This window comes from Acanthopagrus latus, chromosome 10 (genome assembly GCF_904848185.1).
Source record: "Acanthopagrus latus isolate v.2019 chromosome 10, fAcaLat1.1, whole genome shotgun sequence".
Classification (NCBI taxonomy): domain Eukaryota; kingdom Metazoa; phylum Chordata; class Actinopteri; order Spariformes; family Sparidae; genus Acanthopagrus; species Acanthopagrus latus.
Window position 1 is genome coordinate 19,868,295 of NC_051048.1, and position 25,395 is coordinate 19,893,689.

The 25,395-nt window shown below is 41.9% G+C and overlaps 1 protein-coding gene and 1 long non-coding RNA gene across 41 annotated transcripts in view; one reads left to right on the top strand and one right to left on the bottom strand.

The window, feature by feature from the left end:
* LOC119027522 (receptor-type tyrosine-protein phosphatase delta-like) overlaps nt 1-25,395 on the top strand; it is a 402,917-nt gene that overhangs the window by 324,274 nt on the left and 53,248 nt on the right. For 21 of the 38 annotated variants that reach the window (XM_037112792.1, XM_037112804.1, XM_037112794.1 and 18 more), the window contains exons 11-12: nt 7,464-7,609; nt 9,542-9,683. In XM_037112792.1, the coding sequence (XP_036968687.1) occupies nt 7,464-7,609; nt 9,542-9,683 (288 nt within the window). Of the gene's footprint in view, nt 1-7,463; nt 7,613-9,541; nt 9,684-25,395 lie in introns of all 38 variants that reach the window. The other 17 variants (XM_037112789.1, XM_037112790.1, XM_037112788.1 and 14 more) reach the window with 1 other exon arrangement.
* Nucleotides 18,283-25,395, bottom strand: part of LOC119027527 — a 180,643-nt gene continuing 173,530 nt past the window's right edge. For all 3 annotated transcript variants that reach the window (XR_005077403.1, XR_005077406.1, XR_005077405.1), the window contains one exon: nt 18,283-18,606. This is a non-coding gene — a long non-coding RNA (uncharacterized LOC119027527). The remainder of the gene's footprint in view (nt 18,607-25,395) is intronic.

Sequence of the window (25,395 nt, forward strand, 5' to 3'; positions counted from 1 at the left end):
AATTATGTGAAGTTTATGCTGTAAAGAAATAGGACAGGCCCGAGCGTAGTGTAATTCTCTGCTGAATAGAGACAGTCGAATATGTTGCTTGTTTGATTTTTCCATTCCACTCTCACCATCCGTATCTTTCTTTTGATTTCTGCTATTTGCAGCGGAAAGCCAGAAGCTTTGTAGATCGTGATCTTCGCGTACCGTCATGGTGATATTTTTCTTATCAATCTGACATGAAATGTACATCACATGTGCAGCGGAGGCATCAGAATCATAAGCGGCCGTGTTCTCTTATTATACACATACGTTATTACACTGGCAGTAAGCCGACATGGCCAGAGAATGTTTATCACTTTTGCAATTTTTAACATCTTTTCAAGTCTGTGCAGCCCCAGTACGATAACTATTGGCCATTTTGCTGCAGCACTGCCATTTAATGAATCGTTCCATTGCCTGGTGGATAACAGAATGAACGAATGGCTTTCTGTGTTAGTGGCTGCCACTGCCTATCCTATCAGATAATTAACTTTTTGCAAATAGACTGCGCTGACTACCAAACAGAGTAAGCCTGCACAATTAGAATTACTTATCTATGTTCTCTCTTTTTCCCAGACGTTGGAGGAAAAACAAACAAGACAAACAAATCTAAATTTCATACTTCGTGCTTGACTGTTTTTTCCTCAGACGGTCACACACGGATTGGCCCCAGATTTGTGTATTCACACACAAATGAACAAGTAATGAATGAGGGGAGATGAAAATGAAGTCTTATTGAAATTGAAGCCTCCGTATTATTTTGCATCAGCGTTTGACAGCCTCAGCCCAGATGTTCAGAATTTTCCAGCAGGAGGGTCTCTCTCCTCTTTAGTCCTTTTTTTCCCCTCTCTCTGGCGGATGGCCTTGCGTCGACAGTGGCGCAATTCAATATTTATATGTTTCCTTCTGTTTGGTTTCCACCGCGAAGGGAGGTGGGCTTTCATGTGTCTGATTTGCCACAGCAGCGATTCAGTTCCAGCTTTTAAAGCGTTGGGGGCCGTTTTGAACAAAGCCATCTGTTTGAGTGGGCCGTTTTATTAAGTGACAAACTGGATCCCTCTACCTCGCTAATGTGTCCCGTGGGAGATGTGTGTGCATGCGTCTGGTGGAGAGACAGACACGGGAAGAAAGAGAGAGGTAGAGAGGCTACACGATTTCCTCTGCAAACATTGTACTACACCACAAAAGAGACCTCAGCACTGATGTAGCTGTCATTGCACAACTGAAAGGCTTTTGCCTTATGAATCTGCAATGATAATTGAATAAGGGAGCCTTTCAGTTCCAATCTTATCCCATGAAACACCAACTAAGAAGCTCAGCTGTGCTCCATAAATAACCCCTTATATTTATTTAATGGAACCTCCCGGAATTTTCTATTGTCCCACAACCCCCCAATTTATTAATGTCGTTCTCCCATTTGCAATGTTTGCTCCATCCAGCAAGAATATTCTAACGCCCATGAGAGTGTGTGTGTCTGTGCAGTGCATCAACATGTGCATGATGGGCTGTGCACCTCTGGAGCCATTTTCTCCCTTTCCCCCCACTCGTGCCTTGTCATAGGATCTGTCAGTGCATTGAATGTGGGACAAGAGCATCAGCCATTCTTTTTGAAGCTGTTGTCTGCGCAAAAGTGGCCCTAACTCCTGCAGAGCCACAGCCAGAAGCTCAGACCTTGCATAGCAGTGCCACTGAGCATGAGTAATACAAACTTACTGGGGTTCAGAAAGTCCCGCTGGATTATGATTTTTGCAACCTTAGTCACTGGGCTTAGTATCGGGCAAGGAGAACACGCTGGCGATTTGTGTATTGCTGCACATGCGGTAGTTTTCCTGCCTTCGAAGCCGCATTGTTAGTGATGATATGCATTTATTTATTCACAGGAGACTCTCAGCAGCTTATGAGCCAAGTAAGAGACCCTGACCCTTTTACAAAACAGACCTGCGGCCCCAGTATCCATATTCAGCCACGATATTAATGTGTCATTAAGCCTCATTCGTGTATATTCTATTGAATTAGTTTTACATAATGACTCTTGTGAATTTTGCTTAGAGAGCACATTTTAGCATTTGGGGAAAAGAGGGGATGGAGGCTTGTATTATGAACTTCATTATGTGTGACAAGCAGCACAATATTGATGGAGGAGCGGGTCCCCATCATTGCACTGCATTAAAACCTCTGCAGTGAATTAATGTACTATTCCTGATCCAGTAATTAACAATCATTCGGGGGCCATATCCCTTTTCAAGTAATCACTAATTGCAATAAGAATTTCAGTTTCCATTTAAGGCGAGATTACCGATGAGCATGCAATGCAAATCAGCCAACAGTTCTAATTAAGCTCCAATTCCTTTTTCTTTCTTGCCGCCTAGGCCCTTTGTGAGCACATACAATGTGGAGTTTGTTTTCTCGGCATTACAAAAGACAAATTTTTATCATAATGCTGCAGATAGAGAGCTGTGTAGAGCCCCAAGAAAATGGTTTATGCTTGTGTTTGTTCCATTGATTAGCATGTGTGGTTTATCTTCCCTCGTTTTTCCCACTTGTTTTTCTGCATTTGTTTATCTCTGTGTTTGTGCGTCTGCATTACTACAGTCAGTTTTATTTTGGCATGGGGTCAGATGTTTTTTTGAGCACTATATAGACAGTTAATTAATCCATAGAGAGGCTGTTGATTTAGAAACCGCACATACGAAAGTGCAATTTGCAATCGCCGCCAAACCCTTCGCTCTGCACCTTTATCTGAATACTACAATAGTGATATTGTTGCAATGGATTTTCAGAATACTTATAGAATTACATAAAGAAACATACAGTATACTACATGAGTCACATTTGTGCTTTCCCAACATTCACCCTCCCCCATCCATCTAATTTGCAGCCATTGTGACAATTTATCAATATCACAGAACTGAAATGCTGCGGCTTAAAGATGTCGAATGAGGTTAATGGCATCTTTAAACGCTCCTTTCTTCCACCCGTATGTCCAAATGGAGCAGGGTTTTTGCAGACTGCCACCCAATGTGTTAGGATTAATTATCGCCCTCCACAACCCCACCTCACCCAGCAAGTTAAAGATTCAGAGAGGAAATGGCCCCTTTCATGCAAATGAAATTGAATATGTCAGTCAGTATAATTGTGAAAACCGAGCCGTCTTGGACTGGTGTCTGTGCCGAATAGAGGATCCAACTGAAAGTGGGTATATTAATGTTCTTCTCTCCACTCTTTGATTCGTGCTCTTTAATGGCTTGGCAGATCAAACTTTAGTCTATATGGTGGAATCCTGATGACTTGAAATGTTTGGGCCATTATGAATGAAACCCAGACTCTGATCTTTTTGAGAAGAGTATTTAAATGCAATGTTTGACTCCGAGTTAAGCCAATATCAAACAAACTTGTAATGAATGCAGATTCGCGAAGATGCTCTGAACCCGGCTATCTGCTAAGGTCAGCACGCCGATAGAAAAATATGACATCATTAGCCGCAGTCCTCAGTTACACAGTCCACTCAACTCGTAGCTCTGCAACAGGTACTTCAATTTCACCCCAAAACTCTGCAGAACAGAAGCTTTTCATTCACTGATGATTCAGTCCAAAAAAACACCCGGGAATGGAAAATACTGCACTTTGTATGCAAAGTCAAAACGGTTACACAGCTTTTAAAAAGTTCCACTTTCTCTACCATTTTAGGATTTTATTTAATATTACGCTTGGTTTACTACCAACTTCTACTTAGTAATTTGTTTTCCTGATACTCAATTAGTTTTCAGCAAAGCAGTCCCATCTGATTTGAATAATTTGATTTATAATTTATGGGTAAAGTTAAAAAAAAAAATGTTACAACTTTTTTGGCATTTTGATCTCAAGCATCCTTTAGTGTATGTTTAGTTCGACATCCAGGAACTCCAGAAAGTTCAAGCAAAGTACATGTTCAAAAGGTTACTGTTTCCTTTCTGTTAGTGTCTTTAAAAGGATATCGTGCACTCTTTCTCATTTTGGGTGGACGTTTTGTAGATTTTTACTATTACAGAAACATGTTTCCAAGTGCAAAAATGAGTCTTAAGTTTGGATGGCAATGAACTTCTACATTCTACATTCAGAATGAAAATGGCAGCACCTCTGTTGTTGGGTCTGTATGGTAATGATAATGAAGATGGGGGACAACAATAACAACAAAATATCATTATTGAAAGGCTACTTGACATTAGCCTGTTGTTGACGATGTATCAATTGGTATATATTTTCTGTATGAGGACCCTGATCCCATACTGTGAATACTCTGCAGGTAAATAATTCTAGTAAACCAGTTAAGAGCTGGATCATAGACCACCGACATTTTTGTGGGATTCAAGAGAAAAATATTTAGCTGTGTTAGTTTGGTGTAAAAGTAGGACAGGAGAAACAAAACTGCCCCAGTGAGGTGACAGCATTTTATGGAAAATCACCCCAAAATGCTGTATTTATTGATCTGCTGAACATTTTGTTCAAATGATAGATTTTAAAGATGTCAAAAAGGGCCAAAATGAACTGCCATACAGGCAACAGTAACACATTTCTTGCTCCCTGTTGGTAACACACCCACATTATCGAAGGATTCCAAATTCTATTTATGTCTATCCATTAAAAGAAATCCATACTTCCAGCCATAAAACAGTCTGCCCCCTCACCCCTGTGGACACGGGTGTTCTTAACAGTAAGCCACCAAATTATTAACGTAGTGTTGATCCATGAAAAATAGGGCAAGGGGTTGCTATGAAGAGCTTCTTTTCGTCTGGTAGCAGTGAATCTGAACAAGGTTACATAATGACCTCAAGGGAGAGCAGGCACAGGCCCATGTCACTAAACTTTCAGCTTGTGACAGGCTTTACACTTCTCATTTGTTTGCCGGCAACGGCTTAGCACTGGATTAACAGGTGCCTAGTCACGGTATTAATTCATGTAGATCATGGTTACCTCTCAAAGGAGATGCCAATGTGCAGCAGAGGTAACAGGAGCTTTTACTGGATGGCAGTTCATTGAATTGAGGTTCTTTTTTTACAAGAAAAAGAAAATATTATTACAGGTAGATGCACCTGTCCACGTTCATATAGTTTTTAGGGCGAAAGAATTCAGTGGTCAATGTTGAAAGGTTCCTGCGTGGAGCCTGTCTTCCATGATGTTTATTCACATGCCATATCTTTTTGGTTGCTGTCAGGGTGCTAGTCATGGCGTTGTTCGGAGAAAACAGAGGTTTCAATCAGCCTCTGTCTACCCGAAGCCGTACAAGGAGTCTACCAAAATGGATGTTTGTCAGCGGCGGACCTAAAATGGGGGTATGATGGTGATATCAGCAGCCATGTCTGTGAAAACACCATTACCTCCATGTCACGCCTCAATCACTCCCCATTGTGCAGTGACTCTCCCCCCCACCCTCTTCCCCTCACCTCCAGTGCTGATCTCTCGCACATGTCCTCGCAGTCTATCACAGCCGGCGTAGGGAGACGCACCGAGCCGTAATGGATGGCCCCGGAGCGAAAACAGCCCCAATAGCATATCAATTACCCATCAGCACCCACTTGGCTGGATGCCAGCGTGCGCCACGCCCCAGCCAAGTCAATGAGATAAGGTGCAAATGCTGATATAATGGTGCTTTTTGCCGTGTACAAATTACACAGTGTCAACTCGGCTGCCCACCTGTCGGATCTGTCAGCCGCTGAATGAGAGAGAGAGTCTGAGAAGTGTGTGTGGGTTTGTTAATGTGTTTGTGGATGTAGGACCGTGTGCATGTCATGAGGCAATCAGGTGATTTCCCAGACTCATTTGCCCAGTAGAGGCCCAGCTGCTAGCCTGTTTATCTGTGCGACTTTTGATTGCTGACCACACATCTTATGTCACCTCTCTGCGAATCCTGCAGGTTAATTTGTCCCTCACTCGCAGTGCTGCCGCCGCCGCTGGGCAGTACAATCTGGGAGGTGAAACTGGTCCCCACACAGGCACGCGAACAAGCACAATCACACATTCTCACACACACAGATGAGGTGATTCAGATGGTTGGCATTACCGCAGCTGTGTGGCCCCTAATGGCCTGCTGAAGTGATTGATAAAAGGCAAACAGTTGCTCCACAAGGGGGGACAGATGGAGCTGCGCCTCCCACTGAAACTGGCACTCGAGCTTCAGTGCAAAATACAGAGGGGGTCTGACTTAGCGCTAGGACATTATTGCTATTGAAATTAGCCTTGATCATCATGATAAAGCTGGAATGTAAGTCTCACAATCAAACTCTCATCAGGGAGAGACAGGTTCCTTTGATTACCCAACACTTTCGTGCATTTTGATTTTTTGGCGGTTATAATAAAAACGTCTGCTCGCGAGCAGGAACTGATTGTCCTGGAGGGGGACAAAAAGATGGAACACAACTCAATTCTTCAAACTGATAGTAATTAGAGAATTGTTGTAATGGCTGCCAAAGCCTGAATTATATTGGGGAATGATTTTACCTAACACACTGTGATTCTGAGAGCCAGGCTGCAGGCGCATGAGCAAGAGCCATCGACAGCGTTGTAAAACCACCACAGTAGATGGGAACGTCCACGCTGCGTCCACACAAAGCCAACACTGTTCCTCTCTCCTATTCTCCCACCTCCGCTCCCCTACATTTTTAGCATTTTTATCCTCATTGCCTTTACACTTGACTTGTTGTGCTGAATTGAGGGACCAATTAGGAGCAACAGAATGCTCACATCACTGATCAGAGCGCTGCGAGGACCTTATCAGGTGCGTGTCTCATTTGCGTGGGGCACAAGAGCCGTTCCGATTGGTGGTTTTGAAGAGATTAGTGTTGTCTGCTGTTTCACTGCAACTCTTGGAAAATGGTGGCCTACATTATTAGAACACACAGAAGTGATGGGTGACACGTCTGGTACCAGTTCACGAATAATGATCAGCGTTGTCACACAAACTTTAAAAACTTCAGTGGCATTAAAAAAACATTTAACTTTAACTGGAACACCTCATTACATATCAAAATTGTCATACCTCTTTTCACATTTCAGATTTTGTATTTCTTTTGTGCCTGTGATCAGTCTAAACACTCTCTTCCTTCCCCACTTTTATCTGAGAAAATCCTCCCGAAATAAGTCTGTCAGAGGAGATTTCAGGGTTGCGTGGAAATACCTTCATGGTCAAGATAAGATGCTTTTGTACACTCTGCTCCCAAGACCTCTGTCCTTTAACTGATCTCCACCACTGATCATTTGTTTTCACTTTGCACAATGAAGTCAGTACAATCTCTTGTCTTGACCTCCAAACACAATCCTCTTAACAGCCACATGCTGAAATCTGCAACTTTGTTACTTTCTCATGTGCGCAGCTTGATAAGAGAGATTAATTGTGCCGTGTCCAACACTTAGCACACTCACTGAGTGTTTTTGTTGTCCTTTTTTTCTGTCTCTGTCTCCAGCACCACCAAAGTTTTTAAGAACCCCCAATGACCAAACAGGCGTGCAAGGAGGGGTGGCATCCTTCATCTGCCAAGCTACAGGAGATCCACGGCCGAAGATTGTGTGGAACAAGAAGGGGAAGAAAGTCAGCAACCAGAGATTTGAGGTATTAGGTCTATTGTTCTGATGTAAAATGCTCGACAAAACTGGAATGCTTCAGCACTGCTTTTGGCTCTGCTCACACATAATCCATTGCGCCAAGCCCCGCTTGCTTGCTTTTCGCCCTGACTTGCCACCACGCATTAGCAGCCTCTAATAATCACACTGGCCAGGCTTTTAGACATGCTTGAGTTTTAATGAGCAAGTATACGAAAGATCTAGAGACTGATTTGTAATTAAATGAAAGACAAGAAAAGACGCAATTGGCTAGAAGAAGAAACGACTTGTGGCATGACCCAGATACCTACATTAGCATCATGCCACATTTGCCAGCTTTATGTGAAGTGAAAGGGGAAGTAGGCGCTTTCACTTGGAAATATCCTTTTGCTTTGTGGCATCTTTATCTAAATGCATGTCCTACCCTCCCCATTTTGGCTGAAGCTTTGATTTCTGGTCAGCTTTAATCTGCACTTGGGCTCAATACCCATGAGAAATAACACATCAACGCAGAACACTGATAAGATTTCTATTCATTTCTGTGTCAGTCCCCGGGACTATCATAGTGTCATCCCGCCCCCTGCACCCCCCCTGCGCTTTGCTCTAGATGCCATATTCGCTTGCGACTACACAGCAGCAATGGCTTAACGGAGCTCAGAGACCCCGTCCTGCCTCTTCTTTGCGTCTAATAACCACAGAAATCTAATCTTATCAGAGTTCATCGCGTTTGCATCGCACATTGTGCTGAATGCTAACACTCTAGTTTCCATTCCCTGGTTGCCTCGAAGGGCTTGCTGGCTGCCACCATTCTGCGCCCATTCAATCATGCTCTGCTGCTTCATCCTCTAACAAAAACCCATTTCCTTTTAGAGGTCTCACAACTTCCTTTCTAATTTGCTCTTTGGGCTTTGACTAAGAAAGGAGGCTTTTTTGTGTTCCTACCATCACCTGCTGTCAGCTTGAATGCCAACACCGCTGTAGCGCTCGGCCAATGAAATGTTGAAGTGTACTGTTAACTAACACATGCACAAATATACTGTTGACTTTACAAATGTTTGTAGGCCTCTGTGTGTGAGTGTGTGTGTGTGTGTGTGTGTGTGTGTGCGCGCGTGTGTATGAAGCTGAGGTCTCAGGCCTATCTTTATTGAAATCTACCTCTATGCTTAAAAGAGATTGAGTTATGACACAGGGCTTTCTAAAATCAGTGAGTATACGACATGTAGCATGCAAAAAAAAAAATAGCTGAATAAGCTACAACAAACACCTGTTTGTGAGCATTTTATGTGTCGTTCGTCCAATACAGTCGGTCCTGTCTTTTGTACCACTACCTCACCTCATGGTACAACTGTCCTCAACCGTTTATCAAGCCACTTTTAACTGTTTGTGCTTGTTTCTGTCCCATTGACACAATCCAGTGTGATGCATTTTTCAAGGGATAGAATGTTAACTTTAAGAGTGGGACACATTCAGGTTCAAATTTAACTCCACGACCCCGATATCCGAGCAAAAATTCTCTCCTCGAGATTATCTTCCCCACTCTTAAAGTTAGTCAGCTGCATTGATTATTTTACCAATTACTGCACACAGTTAAAGTGAACATCAGATCCAGCTCACTCAGTAGAAGAACAGCACTTACATTAGTACCTACGACAAAAAGCTTAAAAAAAAGTAATGTATTTTCAGTACCTATATATTATATATAAGCACTCTGTATATGTACAGTACATAACCATAATACTCACGAATCATAAAATCACTGAGTCTCTATGTCAGGTAGGCAGCAGCTTTCGTCTCTGTCATAGAAAGCACATCGTGTCAGTCACCATCAGTGTTGTTAGCCAAATGTCTTCGACAGTGTTTTTTCTGTTGTCTGCAGAAGGTCCCTCACCCGTTGTGAACCAAAAAATCTCCTTTAACATTATTCTGTCTCTCGCACCTGCAGGTGATAGAGTTCGACGATGGCTCTGGTTCAGTGCTAAGAATTCAGCCTTTGCGCACGCCCCGAGATGAAGCCATATATGAATGCGTCGCCTCCAACAGTGTTGGAGAGACGAGCGCTACCACCAGACTCACTGTTTTACGTGGTAGGTCCTTCTCAACAACCCCAAAAGACAAACAAACCCCACACACACCACTAACATGCCCCTTTTCTCCCTGCTGACCCAGGTAAGCCCTCATTTACTTGTTTCCTGTCTGTCCTGTCCTGTTGTCTTTGTTTCTCACTGTTGCGCCACACAGTCAGACCTAATTAGAGACTCTGGTTACACTCACGTTGCGTATTCTAACTTGATAAGATTTAGTCCATTAGCCATTTAGCCAAGTAAGTTTCCGTTTCTAAGTGACTTAAGTCATTTGCATACAGATGCTTGACACAATAATTAAGATGCCAGTTAAATTATGCAAATGGCCATCCATTCCTAGCCCGCGGTGGCTTAATGGAAAAGCTCAGCAATAATTTTCAAATCAGTCATTTTTCATCTCTGCACTTCAGCTTTGATATTCATTTGACCGCGTAACAAATAAAGCAGTGCATTCTCATGTAGTATTTCAGTCGGACGTTACCTCGGCAGCAGTGTTTTTCAGTGACCACTGTTAATAGCCAGCACAAACAAGTGGAACAAACCAGGCGGGAAAGGTCAGACGCTTTGTTTAGGTCCTGTGAGCTGTGAGAATAAAAGTCAGGCGACCAATATCAAATTGTTTGACGGCGCCCCTTTTATAATAAGCACTGAGCAGAATTTTTATCTTGATTACACAAAACATTCCATTCAAAGGCAAATATGTGGTGGCCCTGAGCTCAAAAGGCTGTGTAATATCTCTCTAAAACATGACTTGTTTGGATGTGAATGGAGAAAATGGCTTCAGGAAAAAAAAAAAGCCTTGGGCTGCCTCAATGAGGTGTGCTCCATTATGTGCCACAATTACACAACATGGCAAATGAGTTCCTATTGAGAGGGGTGCTTCCATCCTATAGAAAAAGAGCTGGCTCTGCGAGTCTCTGAAGCCCTCCACCCCTCCTCTCCCTCCCGTGTTTCTTATCTCACCAATGAGCCAACAAAAGGCCCTTTGCACTGTCTCCAGAGGCCGATTGAAAGAGAAAGGTGGCACGTTCACATCCAGCTCCCTCCTGTTTACTCTGGGCACAAAGTGTGTGTATGTGTGTGTGTGTGTGTGCTCTCACATGCAATATTGTGCACATTTCCTGTCTGCTCCCGCTCTTTCTCTATCTATGTTTTTCCCCTTCACACACACACACACACACACACACACACACACACACACACACACACACAGATAGCTGAGAGACGGGTATAGAAGCTGCTCTTCCCGGCTCCGCGGCCTAGCATTAGCATGTTTATTACCATTTCCATTTTGCTCTTCTGCTCGCTCTCCTTTCCCATCAATGTATTGAAGGTGAGGAGAGGCATATCACGGACGGGAAAAAAATAGAAAAAACAGGAATGGCTTTCTCTTTTTCGGCTTTGGTGCAAATAAAAAGGTGTGCTCCCTGTCCTCCGTTAGACACATTCAAGCCCCAAAGTACAGGCACTGTGAATGATTTTGGTAATAATCTGCAAGATTCTGGTACCAGTGTGTGCTCATTTCACCTGCCCTCTGTCACCATTTTGCTGTGACACAACAGGGATTCAACCTACATCCAGTTCAAGCATTTCCATCCGCCAGACGTCTGGTGTCTGGTAGGTTTCACAAAGGAAGTGTATTAAGAGTTGCAACAATTAATTGATTAGTTGATCAAAAAATTATTAATTGCAAATTATTAATTGATTTCAAGCAACATTTGCTGCTTCTAGGTTGTTAGGATTTGCTGGTTCTCTATCATTAATGAAAGGAAATGAAGAGTCTTGGGGTTTTTGACTATTAGTTGGACAAAAAAAGGAATTTGAAGAAGGCTCTGGGAAATTGCAGTTAGAGTTTTATTCCAAATTATTGATTCATAAATTAGTTGGACCCCTAAATGGATTTTTTTTTTTTTGTACACTGGTAGTAATGCCTCTAAAAACTAAATATCAGATAAAAGAAATGTTGTTATCTCTCATTCTCATGAGCAGTGATAGCAGTTAGAGCCCGACAGCCAAAGACAAAAAAGAGCAAGATGAAAAACTAATAAGGAAGGAGAATGATGCCACAGTGCTGGCCACAGACAAGGATATCAACAAGATAAGCTCCTGCTAGCCGTTTAATGTGCGTCTTTTCTTCAACAGTTATGACTTTAAGTGGTAGAAATCATGAATGCTCTAAACCGATCTCCTCCCTCTGTCAAGAACCAGGCGCAGGGTTGACTTGGCCTCTCAGGAAGCTGGTAGTAAGCAGGAACACTGTACACCTCGAGGGTGCGTTATATATTATTTAGGAGACCAAAAAGCTTCCTCTTTCCAAATTTACCCCATATAGTGCAATAAATACAGCGCTGCTGCTTTGCTACTCATCATTCCACATGACAGAAACCACCATCACCGGCAAAAAAATATTCCTCTCCTGCTTTGGAGAAATACAAGGAGGAATACTGAACTTGATGCAGGTTTGGAGAGATAGATAAACAAAAACAGATAAGTGATACTATGCCAGGTCTAATACATATAAAGTGACTGTTCATTTAGTTCATTTGGGCTCCAATGGGCTGTGGAAGCGACTGCAAAGCATCTGTTGTGGGAAGCTCGCCACAGGGGGTGCTGCCTAATTCCATGAAGGAAAAGCACATTGTTGTAATTGCCATGCAAGGAAGAGACGGGGATTCGAGGTGACAAATCCAAAGTACTGGGAGATATTAGTATTCGGATGGGCCTCTAACTTGATGGGAAGCACCATTAGTAATGAACTTCCAGGCTTAGAGAAACGATTTGCATGAAAGGCGAAACCCTGAAACATAATGATGTTCCGAGTCAAATTTGCCGGGCCGTGGCATGAGGTACCGACTTCCTTACTGCACTTCTTTTTTTTGTGCCTTCTGTTTTGATTAACTATGAGATGACCCACTTCATATGTGACTAGTGTCTTTGAATTAAGCTCATCTTGATTTGCTTTGTAATCGAGAATGACAGGAGGGGATTGAGAAGTGAAGGAACAGCACATTTTGGATGTCATGGCCGGAATATGATTTCAGCAAAGTGGTATTTGATCTCATTTATGAATTTGCCTCTGTAAGATTTGATATGTCCTCCAACAAGTATATCGGTCACTAGACAAGTTGAGTTGGATTTCTTTTAACTGTAAGTAAACAAGAGAAATACCAGAAAATGTAGCTGAGGCACCTCACAGGGTCTAGAGTCTGTGCTTGTAGTAACTCCAGCAAGATGATGTGTGGATTTGAGTGCTGCAGTTCATGATTCAGGCATGATTAAGGATTTATATTGCATCCTCATACTCCCATTATGCTGTCAACAGCCATTTCCTGTGCCCCGCACACAAGTGTGCAAACTTATGCAGCTGTGCACAACTTGACAGTGGGAGCGGAAAATGGGAAGCCGCTCTCCTGTGACGGCAAAACAGAATGCATCATTTCCATTTGTATGGAATGGTGCAATGGCACAGTCAGAGTCGTGTAGCCGAGACGGATCTCTCCACATACAATGAAAGGGGCTGCAACATGATCAGTGATCATTCATAGACAATGCAAGCACTCTGCTCTTTGTCAAAAAAACCCCAAAAAACAAGCTTCTCCACACTTAATGAAAGACACCGAGAGAGCGTTATCTAATTTACATTCCAAGCTGAGTTAACTGATATCCATAAGATTCTGGTCAGTGTACACAATGTGGACCCGTCTGCACAGTGCAAGAGTGTGTGAGTAGTGACTAAAGAATAGTATAACGCGTACCTCAATGCCTAATTCTATCTATCATAGATACACCATTTTCTCCACGCATAATGTCTTCCTTCTCAGTACAGTGAGTGATGACCAAGACATGAACAAGCTGGTCTGCATGCTCAAATTGCCTAGCAGGATAAATGCTGTGTCAGCTGTCTTGGACTGTCGGAGCAAGGGCTGCAGCAGGGAGGAAGTGAGTGACCATTGTAAAATTACTGGGCTTGTGATCAGTGGCTTGGGGAAAAAAAAGAGAGTAGGGAGCCAGCAGCTACAGTACAATTCTCTGGTTTGCTGGCAGGAGCTCTATAGATGGCAAGACCTGGGCCGCCACATGGAACACTCAATTTTGTTAGAAAAATACATTTTTGGTCCAAAAATGGTGCTGTGGAAACATGCTGACTCACAGGAGGGGTTTAACTCCTCCACTGAATATAGAACGAAGGTATTCTAAACTTCTTCCAACAGCATTTTTTATGTCTGAGGGAGTCGAATGGCCTGAGTACTCATATATACCCTCTTATGGTATGCAGAACTGTGGCATTTTCAACCGTTTTTCAGACATTCATTGTTAATTTCAGGAATTTTTACTCAGAAACAGACATGTTTTCATCGCCAGGCATGCGAGGACAAGTGCAGTACCGACGTCACAGACTATCAGTTATCTCCATGTCCATTAGATGTTTCTTAAAAGACCCACAGGCTGAGTTATTGCTTGGAATTTGGCCAATACCAACTTGATGCTCTCCCCACAATTCCTAACTTCGCTCTCTCATATCTCAGAGAAATGGAGCACATGATGACAAGTTATTCATTACTGTAATTAAAAAGATAGAGTTTGCTCTCCTAACAGAAATTGATCTTGTCTCAAAAAAAAAAAAGATAGATAAATAAATAACCCCCCCCCCCCCCCCACAGTCCCTCTTATATCTTACTGCATAGTTAATCGTGGGAGCCAATCAGTAAGTGTGCAGCATGCAGGATGATTTAAGAGAAAACTGCTGCTGACAAGATGGATGTGAGACTTTAGAGTCTGCATAGTATGTGAGAAAACAGCTGCCGGAGCCACGAAGGCGCTTGGACTCTGAACATGATAGATAACTCAGCACATGTTGTTGGCTCTGTATTTGTTTTAATAAAAGTAAACACAACCTTCTGAATAATTATTGATTCAGACAAATGAGGAATGTGTTGTTTTCTTTTTGTAGATGCTGCTGTTCTCCACTGCAGCCTCACAGTCCTGGTAATTCAGTTAGGTGATGCTCACTCTCAGGTTTATTTTAGGTTTCTTCGTCTGATTAAAAAAAAAACATGTTATTTTTAATCGTACTGTCTAATGCTGCAGCACCTCTATTAACCCTCTGTCTGAATGCTGAAACCACAGCTGTACTGAGGGCATTGTTTAGGGCAACGATTCTGTAGTCGTGACATGACAACCCAGCAAGTCCTGATGGCTCGTTTGAACGCACGGTTTCTGAACACAGGCTCTATTCATTTCTCTGTGGATTGAGCATTTTAGTACTTTCACATCTTTTAATCTAAACCTGCTTCGTAATGAAAAATAGTCATGAATATCTCACTTTCTAAAATATGGGATCAAAGTACACTTAAATAGTGAATAATAAAACATGGTGTGGAGAGGTTAGGCAATTGAAAACTCTTCATTTTAAATTTCAAACTTAAAATCAAACTTTTTGAACTGATCATATGTAAACTAAGCACATTAAGCTAAGTGCTGAAAGCTTAATGAGCATGCTTTAGCAGACACTGTCACCGAGAACAGCATGTTAGCATGTTAGACATTTAATTCATAGTTTTAATAGATGTTTACCTTACTTCATTCTGATAAACTTGTCCATGTTACATAACACACTATATAATTTAACACATTTTTATCGAGAAACGTTCACCAACTAGACTGGATGGGACACAAGGTCAAAGAAGCGAGGAGTGTAGAGTCTGAGCCAGGTAGTCGAGGGGTGCTAATGTTAGCAGCTTTGATCATACAGTAGATGCACTCAAAAGTCATTTTCGACTAGATTAATTGGGCACTGCAGGGTCATCCTTAATGCATCTAATGATCTTGAGAAACTTTTTCAGGCCGCGTTAAGGCTGCTCGCTAATTATGACCAAACAACTTTGGGCTGAGAAAAAAAGTGATGTGGCAAGAATTGATTTTTGGGTGTAATTAGTTGTCTATACATTCAGTACGGCAAAGACGAGCACAGAGGAAAGAAGTTTCACGGCTGTGTTAAAGGAAAGGAGTACAGAAATATGTTCTCACTGCGAGCTATAAACCCAGCTGTCAGATCTGTGCTGTCAAAAACACATGGCCTCGACATAGTCATTTCCATAATAAAATAATGCCACCCACTGCCTTCTGTGACACCCATCGTCTGCCAGAGTCACTGTTGGGGAGAATGCCTGTCTGCTAAATTTGAAAGGCCTGATATAACCCCTGTTTTCCATTAGGCCTCTTTGAGAGGCAAGAGGTCCTTCTCGGCAGGATGTTAGCAAGCATGAATAATCTCCATACTCCTCTGTCCTGTAGCAAGCTTTTAGCTGTATCAATAATTGAAACGGTGGGTGCTAGTTTTTCCCTTTCTCAGGGGGAGCTGAACTCATATGAGGCCGGTTTCCTCAGACATACACGTCTCCCAGGGTAGTCGTCTGAGTCTGATGATACCATGTTCGAAAGGACGAGCTGTGACCCATAAAGCTATCTGACACTGTCGTGCACAAAATGCTAAAAGTGATTAAAGTTGAGAGGATTCCATTCTCACAGCTGATGATGCTTTCTTGCATTTACAGTAACACACAAGTCCATATGAACAGTCCTGTGCAGGTTTCTTAATCTGTAAATACATCACGTGACAATCCAAGAAGGGTATTAGAAAATGGCTGTTTGATCAAACTGCCCCCCGCTTCTGAATGTATAGTACATGAAGGTTAATGAAGCAGCTCAGCTTCTCACAGTTTTGCCGTCTGTCTTTTTCCCTCCCTGGCAGGATGACTCACCTGGTCTCTGAAATGCTCCTGAGCCCGTGCCGGCTCCAACTTCTGGCTTCCCCCAGAAAAGGCAAAAATGAATGACGCAACTTGCATAATATTTTATTAGAAATGACACACAAACATATACATTATTAAACTTAAACATCAAGTGTCATGCAGTCATCCCAGGTGGGCAGTAAGAGGGCGAATATAAAATGAATAAGCCTGAAACATAAAAAGGGAACAGATGTCTGGCAGTATATGCTTCAAAATGACAGGATCGTCGCTGAGAATGGCGGCGTCTCTAAGGAGAAGGTAGCGTGTGGTTGTTCATGTATTCGCCGCCACGTCCTCTTTATTTGTGAATGCTTAATGCACTCAAGAGGATCAAATAAGGGTTGATGGACTGATTTAAAAAACAAATAAAAAAGAAGACGCTTCCTAAGGTGTGTCGCATGGAGTTGAGAGAGAATAAGGGACGTATATTTTAGCTTTGTGTTGGCAAATAGCTCGAAGCATTGTCAAACAGTTGTCTCCTTCCTCCTTTGAATATTACTAATAACAAAAAAATGCTGATGGCAGATAAGATGAGGAGAGCAAAAGTTTTTCTTTTTCTTTTTTTTTCCTTCCCCGACTTGAAATAAATGGGGCACTGTTTTCGAAAGTAAATGGAATCATTGCTCAAGGTAACAACCAGCAAATGGAATATGCAAAGTGAAATCCTGAAGAGGGGTGTGAGGGGGACAGAAGGCAGAGAAGGCGGGAGACAGACAGAGACGGATCGAGGGGGAGCCTTAAATATCAGGCGTCTTTCGAAAGTCTCGGGCGAGTCGCGACCGGATGGAGGCAGGTGAAGTCGGTGAGAGAAGACATGATTGTCGGTAGAGGAGGTCTTAAAATCTCTCTCCACCTTCCCCCTAGGTGATCTTAACTCAGAGCAGTACATCTGGCTGAGCTGACGTGCAGTCTGTAAAGCGAGAGGAGGGGGGGCATCTGAGCGTAAATGGAGCTTTGTGCCTGGCTTCCTGCCTGCCTTGCTGCTTGCCCAGCCAGGCCTGTAGAGAAAGGCCCCCTCTCCACCCTTCCTGCTTCATCTCTTCTTTTCATCTCCCCTCTTTACCCATCCATTTTAGCACTACCCCTAAGGGGCAACCGACACTAACACTCACTCTCTGCTTTCATTCTCTTCCTCCCGCTCCCTTCGCTTATGTTGTAAATGGAGGAATATCACAGCTAATCCGTCATGTTTATGAATGACATGGGGCCTAGGGAGAGGTTGGGGCGCCTTGCCAGAAGTGGCGTACATCTCTGTTGCATGCCCTCTGCTTGGCTGATCCAATCTGCCCCGGCAGCGATGGCCATAAAAAATGTCTATGGGGGGATGGCAGGCTTGGAGGAACATTAGGCGGGGTCATTTTAAAGCATAACTCCAGCCATTTATGATCTGAATGCTGTTTTCCACCACTTTTTTAATCATATTCTACACATATTCCAACCAAAATTCCAATGACAGCTTCTCTTTGGAACTTCCTGCACAGAAGTTTAAAGATATCATTCGCAACATTTTCACATTAACATGCCCAGACTAAATTTTTAAAAACATTTTGTCTGTGTACTTACATTATCCCAGATATTTCCAACAATGTTCAAACCCAGAGAAAAATCTCAAACCATTTGATTTGGTTGCCTGTAGATAAAACCTCTGCAGAAACTTCTGCAGAACGAGGAAGAAAATTGGCAAGCGTGACTAAATATAACATAAATGAAACTTGAATTATGTTTCTAAAGACGACAACTCCCAGATTTCTCACTTCACAACATCATCCAGTGACATCTTTTATTTTCATAGTTTTGATTGGAAGAAAATACACAGTGTACATTGAAGGCCTTCTTAAACATTCATAAAGGGAGCAGTGGAAAAACAAAAGCATCTTATATTCCCCATGAACCAATGCATGAACATCGCAGGTGTGCGTTCAGGCTTTCAAAAGTTAATATTATAATTCTTGTAATCATTCATGATTGTATTTATTCATTAACTAAATATAACATATTCTTAGTGTTTAAAAGCTGTAAAAAAAATAAAAAAAAAATTTTATGAAATGATTAACTATGACAGCATGTTGACGTAGAGTTCTCCAATGTCATTCCGAATGACGAACGGCTTGAATTGTTCATCTGTGAAGGTTTTTCTGGAGAAAAAAAAAAAAAGAAAAAGAAGAAAGCCTGATGATTAATAGATTGACTCCATGATGGTTTCCTCATAATCTCAGGCATTAGGCGAGAGGGTTTTTAATGACAAATAAGCAGCATTCAATTAATTATACAATCTCAAAGGGGATTTATGGAGAAAACAATCAGTGCGGGGCAAAGGGGGGAGAGGATGCCATTTTTCACCGAGACAGAGTGCCTTTAACACAGGTTAAAGGAGCTTTCTGCGCCTTCACCTCTCCCTCCTATATTCCGTGCTGACGTTCATCATCGCAGGAGTTTTAAGGAGCACATTGGATAGTATTTCACAACCCATTCCTATTTTGCTCCTCCAGGCAACAAGGGTAAAATAAAATTTTTAGTGGGTACTAGACTGTCCCTCGTTGTCTGCCCTGCAGGTTTAGCAGTTTTCTCAAAGAGACTGTATTTGTACAGCCAATTACTGAACTACCTTTTTAGAGGCACCAAGCTAGTGAGACTTAATGCCACTTTGACTTGGAGAGGGCCTGTTCCTCTTAAAACTCTATTACAGTAAATTGGAATTAGCTGTTTGAGCCAACTGTGGCACATTCACAGTAATATTCATTAGCGAGCTCTGTACCTGTAGAATCAACTAATGAACTAAACCAAAGCACATTTTCATCAGCGCTGCACACTCTTACTGCTGATTTCTGTTGTACTGACGTGCCCAATTTTGCACTAAACAGGGAACATTGGCAGAAAATGTGTCACTGATGTTCTATTTTTTTTAAAGTCTGGGTAGACCATTTAGCTGTCAGTTTTAATTGACTATGTATGATGGCTGTTTTTCTTATTCCATCTAATTTCTATTTGTCTAATAGAAATCACTCGAATGTATAAGATGGCTTATAAATGACTGAGTTTGAACAAATGGGGCCTCGACACAGAAAGTTAACACAAGCAGACACACACAAAAAAATAAAACCTCTAAGTTCTCCATCCATCCATGGCATAATGAAGATTGAGACATACATCTGTACCCTCAGAGGAGGTAAATGGATCACGGGCCTTAATAGAAAACATGAACTCTTCAGCTTCCTGCTTCGTACAACAGGATTAGTTCTGACCTGCAAGTCCTGCACAGACTCATGTGTAAACTACAAAGTAGTCATGGCCTGCCACTTAACGTTTCCTCAGATCAGTTTGTCTAAGGCTTCAGAACAAAGCACTGCAGCCCTTGGCATATAACTGGGACGTGCTCTCATGTTTGAGTGTTTTCCACTCATAAAACCACATCAGTCCAGATACATGCCGTGTTTAAAAACAATCTGAAGGTTGACTCAGAGTTCACTGGCCTGTGAGTCCCTTAAACACAAGTCAGGGAAAGTGAATTTGAGAATTGTCCGTCACCACACACTAGTGTGTGTCTCATTAGACGGAAGTGCTAAGCATTTTCTTCTCCATTATTGGATTAGTTAAGCAATATCTACCTTGTGCAGGTGCCAGGAGGCTTTTTTGGGAAATCTGGCTCAAAGGAAGCTCAGGGGGAAAAAAACTAATCTTATTTAGACTGGACAACATATGTGCCAAACAGCACTGGGATGTATCAATGAGATAAATACAGGCTTTAGATTCTCTGAGGGTATTTAGGGGAAACTGAGACGTCTCGATTCGTCATTTCTTCCTTTTGCTCAGCAGTGATGCACATGTGCTTTTATACTCACTGCTTGTCAAAGTTGTTGGCTTCTAAACGAATGGCTGCCATTTAGTGATACTTTACACCCTTAATGTTAAGGGTCGCCACTTGAATCTTAACTATTTCAAGTATTCCTCCCAAGGCAGTGCTGAGACATCCCATGTGCTGACAACACTGTCCAAGCATGTGTACAGGAGGGATCAACCGGTTAGCCACCTGGCCGATGATCATATCTAATGTTCAGCATTCTTCAAATTATTAGAATCAGTCTGGGGGTTATGGCAGATTAAATAAAGTAACTTAAAAATGCCTGCATATTATTAGAAAAACTACAGTATAGGCGGACTTTGAAAGCATCTTATTGCGACGCATATTCACTTTTTTTGTTAGGCAGCGACCTCTACCGGCTGTAGTTATTATTACAGCAGCAAAGCAGAAAGATGAGTGCAGGAGTGAAAAAGCGACAACAATGTACGAGGTTGGGGATAGATGGTTTGGTCGATGTATGACGTTTTGGGAGTCACTGGTAATCGATCTTTTCATTCATTTAGCGAGCTCTAAGCTCTGACTTGGCTGCTGCTTCCTGTCTGTGGTCACTACTCTGTGGTCAGAAAAAGTACAAGTGCCTTGAAGTTGTACCTGAGTAAATTTGACCTAATATACATCACTGTTAATTCTGTTTAAGCCTCTATATAAATCAGTATCATCAACGGAAAGAATGTTAAGAGTACAAAGAATATGACAATTATTTTAGAACAAGTACATTGAAACGATTTCATCAAATGTCCGTGTGTGTTTTTCAGTGAAAACAAGCAGTTCTCATTAAAATGTCCTTGTCTCATGGTCAGAAACTTATGTGGGGACAAGTTTCACCTCTGCAAAAGTTTATGGGCAGAATGATGGATGCGGTGTTGAGTAAAGCAACTTTGAGTCCCAAGTTCGAGATAGTTTAACCAAGCTGCAGGTCGCTGATAAAGCAAAGGGGGAGGGTGCACATTTAGGCCTTGTCAATCATTAAACGCTAGATTGTAAAGTACACCTTTTTTACCACAGCGTTAAGTGTACCTCGTAAGTAGAGCAAGGAAATGAACAACAACGTGGGTGAAAGTGGTGAAATGTTAGAGAGGCAAGAAGGAAAATAGAGCAGATGCCGTCATAGAGTTGGCACAAAATGGAATTGCTGTCTGCCTTTGTTAATCAAGAGCTCTTACGTTTGGTTGAGTAATTTTGTTTGTGTGAAAACAAAAGCATAATTAACAGTTCCCTCTCTCATGCCAAAGGGAAAAAAAAAAAAAATTGAATACGTCAGTTGAACGGGAGCCGAACAGAACATTTTGTTGAAGAGGATTCAGGTCGTCTCTGAACGGATGTATTAACTGAGCTTGCAACAAATTTTTTTGAGAACTGTAAACAAGTTATAATGGATAGTGTTTCAGTGTTAATGTGTTCCGAATCAGCAATCTAGTGCTGGGAAAAGTTTATGACCAAACGTCTGCATGAGAGCTTCTTGGTTAAATATTTATCCACGTGTGTCAAGGTTGGACTCGATTTTCCACGACATTGCTGCACGCCTACAACTACGTTTTTCATCCGTCGTCTTAAATTGTGTGCATGGAAATCTTTTCTACATTAATTACCTTTCACTAGTTTATAAAACACCAAGTCCTAATTCAATCTAGGACAGCTAATGCATTAGCAAGCCATGAAACAAGCCAATTGATGCACTTGTGAGCAGCAAGAGTGCTGTATTATTAACATGATTAGCACCCTAACCCTGTAAAATTCTCCTATATTCTTTCTCACTTCTTTTGGCTTTTTGAGCGTGGAAAGAGCTTTAATCAGTGTCCCTCAACTTCAAATTATATGCTATGAAGTGGGGGGGGATGGCTTTGGCTCTGGCTGCTGAGAAAAATAAGCACTGCTGTCACACTCCACGGGTAATGTTTTGTGGCTCGGCTTTTTGTGCTGGCTGAAATCTTATCTTGGAGGGGGTAGAGAGAATCAGATTGATTTCCAAAACTGGACAAAAGTAATCTTTAGGGCAGAGGACAAAAGGAGCGTAAAATGTAAGAGTGTCATACTTGAAGACATCTGCCCCCGAATTCCCACACTTCCATAATCCAGCGTCTTCGGCGAGCAGGGATTCCCAAACAACAATACATCTTGACACACACTTTTCTCCACTACGCAGCCAAAGCAAGTGACCTGTGACAGCCTCTTTGAGGAGATTGTATCCACTCAAATACGTCCAACAAATAGATCTTATTATGGCCTGCGGGGATTTTCCCTTAAGAATAACCTCAGCCCGCAGGGTGAAAAGTCTTGTTCCGCTTGGGAAGAAAAGGGTCGGACTGAATCCAATCCTTGTGCAGCAACCACAGAACTAAAGCCAGAATGTGACCGGAAAGGTTTATGTTTTTATGGCTTCACTTGGAAAGTCCGGTGTGACAAAGGCTTATTTTCTTCTCAGATTCCTTTGCACTTATTGGATCATTTTTGAGCCAAATGTGATTTCAGTGACATAAAACAGTACCCACATTTCACATAATTAGACTTAATCAGATTTGCACTCAATTTTCTGAACATTTTATTGCTTTTGAGTAGCTCCATAATAAAGATCGTCATTCAAACTACACAACTGCATTGCATTTCGATGTCATAGCCTAGTATTTAACCGTCAATCATAAATCAGAAAATAAATAAGCCCTACAAGCACAAGAACATGTAACATTGGTAGACTGTAAAAAGGAGCTTCAGTAATAGGCTATTCACCAAAGTTAAAGAGTCCAGAGTTGAACAAGAACTGAACCCATCAGGGATTCAACAAATAATCCTACCAGAGTAACCCCTTTCCAAAAAGCAATTCTAAAAATAAACCCAACATCTCAACGTTACCTCTGGCAAAGACTAAGTGTCTGTAAGTGCAGCTTCAGGCTACCAGTAAGCTAGTTGTGTTGTCTTCTAAGTTTTGTTGTTTGGGAATTTTTAAGCATCACTATGTTACTATACTATCATCTTACCTGTCTGATGAATTCCACTCCATGAAACTGCATTAATTCTGTAATACCTTGTAAAAACACCTCAGAGTGAGAACTCAGTGTAGCACTAACTGAGCCAACATGTAAACAGTAACTGATCACATTTGAACGGGACCCTTATCTGTTGAGACTCAATTAGGCTCGTTTAATTAGAGCCCAGACAAGGAGGATATTACGTGAGTTTGTCACTCAAGCCATTACACCGCAGCAGGTGAGGAGTTTACTTTGAACAGCAGGGGGTGAGTGTGTGTGTGTGTGTGTGTGTGTGTGTCAGTACCGACTGTAGCATGACGACAAATTGTGCTGAATTTATGCTGCACTCATGCAACATTTTGGAAACTGAAATGGCTGCTGTTGTCATACGAGGCAGTTGTGATTTCACTGGTGCTCGTATTTTGTACGAGTGATCAATAGATATAATCTGCTAATGGGTTGAGTTTATGTCCAGTGGCCTTATGTCTTCAGCAAAAATCTGCTAACTGAGGTACTTTTTGAGCCAATGTCCTTTTTATACCCCTCCCATACTTGGCACCACACACTCATATGGCCTGATAGCCTGGCAGTGGCTAATGTGTGCAAATTGTCATTGGGAGTCTTTTTATATCAAGCACCAGTGCTCAGCACTTCTCTAGAAGGTGACTTCAGCATTTCTCTCCCCTCCATCTCATTTAGTGTGTAGATCCATTGTTGAATATACAGTATGGGTCTGTAAAGCAGAAACTGTCCTTGTCTTAGACTGTCCTTGAGATTGCAGTTCTCAGCGAGATAGATTAAGGAAGCGGAGGGAAATCTGTAAAACCTTTTTTCCTTTATTTCAGCTTTCAGCTTTGACTTATGTATATTGTCCAAGGTAGCCTGGTCATGTTTGTTCAAGGCACACAGCACATTGCATACTAACAGACATTAAAAAACAACTGGATTGCAAGAAAACTTTTCCAATTTCCACTCTTTAGAGGATGCAGCTCAGAGTTAAAGTGGTAGTAAAGCAGCTGTGGGCCGATAATTTATGTAACCACAAGTCGAAAACCAACCTCTTGACTGTTAGCGGAACTGCAAACATGGCACATGGGAAAAACTGCTGGTCGCTTGGACCCTGGTAGATTAATTATTTCATTCCTTACCTTTAACACATTGTCAATAACCCAACTTCTACAACAACAACAAAAAAAACCACAACACACATGTGGTGGCTCAAATTAAATAGTGATTAATCTGATTTCATTCTGGTCTCTTCGCCTTGTAAGGAAAGTGCTGCAGCAGCTCTGTTGACATGAGTTGTTAATCACAGCACAAGCCAGCAAATGTGTTCAATTTCCCCCCCTTTTATTTATTATCACAATGGAAATTCTCTTTGTGAAGTAAATGAGCTGAGGGTCGCAGCTTGAGAATGTCAAAGCACTTGTTTATTATTCTTTTATTTGTGTCTTAATCTCAAGTTCTGTGCAAGAAAAAGTTTTAAAGATACCTCACGGTTGATGTCATGACTTTGCGGCCATTCTAGATGAGCACGCGTGCACAAAGCAGCTGTAAAATACATTTCTGGGTTGAGCAAGAATGCATTCAAATGGCCAGAAACCTTTGTAACAGATCATTAATTTTAAACGCGCTGCCTGGAGTCAGATCAGCTGCCTGCACTGGAGTTACAGGCGAGCATCATGTAACACGCATTCTATAGGAGGAAGGAGATGTCTTTTGGTTTTTCATCTCCTTTTTAAGGACTTTTCACTATTTTGGTGAGTCATACTGTAGTTAATCAGCAATGCAAACATAAGTGGTGTTTTTGAAAAGCTATCATGGTGACACCATTTACAGCTGAAAATGAATGTCGTCCCATACCCTCTTCTTTTCGCTTTGGGACGTTGCATATTGTAGCATGAGAACAATTCTGAATTCTAAAAGGACAGCTAAATGATCATGATCTCTTGAGAACTTTGTTTTAGAATACATTGCAATTTCACAGGAGTTGCTTTTTAGTTTGCATGGATTGTCACATCCAATTACTACATTCAACACGCATCCATGCTCCTAGGCTTGCTCCTGGCTATTGTGTTTGATCAGGTATACTTGCGACTCAC